A 2,500-nucleotide genomic window follows, 5' to 3' on the forward strand; every position below is an offset into this window, starting at 1 on the left:
ACTGACCGTGTCATAACTCTGTTAGAATACTGACCGTGTCATAACTCTGTTAGAATACTGACCGTGTCATAACTCTGTTAGAATACTGACCGTGTCATAACTCTGTTAGAATACTGACCGTGTCATAACTCTGTTAGAATACTGACTGTGTCATAACTCTGTTAGAATACTGACCGTGTCATAACTCTGTTAGAATACTGACCGTGTCATAACTCTGTTAGAATACTGACCGTGTCATGACTCTGTTAGAATACTGACCGTGTCATAACTCCGTTAGAATACTGACCGTGTCATGACTCTGTTAGAATACTGACCGTGTCATAACTCTGTTAGAATACTGACCGTGTCATAACTCTGTTAGAATACTGACCGTGTCATAACTCTGTTAGAATACTGACCGTGTCATAACTCTGTTAGAATACTGACCGTGTCATAACTCTGTTAGAATACTGACCGTGTCATAACTCTGTTAGAATACTGACCGTGTCATAACTCTGTTAGAATACTGACTGTGTCATAACTCTGTTAGAATACTGACTGTGTTATTCCTGTGTTTCTCCCCTCAGCCTGATATCATATTTGGAATGCTGTGACTCATGGAACCATCTGCAACCAATCAGTGGAAATCCCCCGTCAGAGATCCTGCATTGTTTCAGCTCCGCTCAATAACCGACTGATGGGAGGATATTCGTTTGACATGTTTGTGTCTGTATTTATTTATTTATCTAACTATCTATCTATCTATTTTTCAAGATGGTGTCATACCTGATCTGTCTATTGAATGCTAATAAAACATAAATGACAACAGTCTTTCCAGGACAGTGTTTGACAGACAGTGTGTGTGTGTGTGTGTGTGTGTGTGTGTGTGTGTGTGTGTGTGTGTGTGGACCGTGGAACGCAGGGGCCCATGCAGGACCTCAACTCCCCCTCCCCCCTCCCAACGGGCTACATACGCGCGCACACAACGCCACCACGGCTAATATGCTACGCTATTATGAAACTAAGTAAGCACCAGGAGCATGGAATTAGCTGTATGACAGTCAATTATCCTTTTTTGTTCGTTTGGACTAAAATCAGAATACCACACTTTTAAAAGAAGCGTAAAACTCACCACTGCTCTTTAGATATTCCCGACGTGTCTCCGTCTGTCGTGCTGGATGGAGTCCCTGGCGAGGCCCAAAGCGCCCACTTCAGCCAACAAATCCTTGTGTGTGCATGAGCGCACATCAAACTGTTCAGTGTGTTCTGTGCCATGGCTGATCTCAGATATGTCTTCATGCGACGGAGGGACGATAAACACCTCCCAGGACTGGCAGTTGTCACAGGGTTGGTGTAGAACAACGTTATGAGTTTGTGGAGTTTGTGCACTTGAGGTAATAGAGTTTTTACCACTGGAGCTGCTTCCATTGCCGATGCTACTGATGCCATGGCCGGATCATGAGAAAATGGGGCCCTGGGCCTGGACGTGTAGAGGGCCCCCCCCCCCCCCCCCCCCGCTATAGCCTCCCCCTCCCTACCACCTCCCCCCCCCCCCCCTACAGCCTCCCCCTCCCTACCAGCCCCCCTTTACTCAAAACGTTGTTAGTTCCCCAGAAAGAAGACCCAGAACTTCAAAGTACAGTCTCCTGTAATAATCCGTTGTTTTAGTTCACTGCTTTAGTTGACTTCGTCCAAAGTTATTTTTCGTTTCATTCTTACTTAGCCTAACCTTCAAACTGAGGTGGTGGGCGAGTAAACGTTTAGGTGGCCTACAGTAGGAGAGCAGCGTGAGCGGCAGGTCACAGGTCACAGGTCATGACACAGCCGGCCCATACATTTTAGTAAACAACATGTTGGTGATGTAGGCTACAGAGAGGCAAGAATTTCATTGTTGTTGTTTTTTTCCTTTGATGTACTTTTTATGTTGATGTAGGCATTAGGCAACTTTTGATGTTCAAAACTAGGTCAGGTCCAGGCCTGACCGGCCCTACTGGTTCTGCGGTCCATGCTTGTGTGTGTGTGTGTGTGTGTGTGTGTGTGTGTGTGTGTGTGTGTGTGTGTGTGTGTGAGAGAGAGAGAGGGAGTGAGGGAGTGAGAGAGAGAGATAGGGGTGGAGGAGACTAACTGCTTTTGGTGTTTTGTGATGCGGTTGCTCTGGGGAGTGAGATATGGAAAAGGAGACTTTGCATGTAAATCTGTGGGCGCAGTAACTTTCTTCCTCCACCAGGGGGCGACATCTCCTAACAAACCGAGGTCGGGTATTTCAAATGAAGCCCTTGACTCCTAATGAATTAACTTTTTGAAACTTTGAAACTCCCAGGCCCGCCTCACCCTTCCATCCGGCGACATGATTCAAAAATATTATGTTATCCGGCCCACAAAATAATTTGCACTTTCTTATGGTTACAGTAGTAGTACTTGAACGTTTAAGTGGCCCTCCTATGAGATGACAATACCAGCAGTGTCCCCAAGCCAATTTGAGACCCCTGCTCTACACAGAGTAAGGACACGTGCCTCCTCA

The 2,500-nt window shown here is 46.2% G+C and overlaps 1 protein-coding gene across 1 annotated transcript in view; it reads left to right on the top strand.

Moving 5' to 3' along the window:
- The window catches only part of LOC311327263 (Golgi apparatus membrane protein TVP23 homolog A-like), a gene marked incomplete at its 3' end in the record, with an annotated part of 6,038 nt that extends 5,445 nt beyond the window's left edge, over positions 1-593 (top strand). The window contains exon 7 of the mRNA XM_084460296.1: positions 567-593. Coding sequence (XP_084316422.1) covers positions 567-593 — 27 coding nt within the window. The remainder of the gene's footprint in view (positions 1-566) is intronic.
- Between the last annotated feature and the right edge of the window lie 1,907 nt (positions 594-2,500).

The sequence above is a fragment of the Borostomias antarcticus genome, assembly GCF_949987555.1.
Source record: "Borostomias antarcticus genome assembly, chromosome: 31".
NCBI lineage: Eukaryota > Metazoa > Chordata > Actinopteri > Stomiiformes > Stomiidae > Borostomias > Borostomias antarcticus.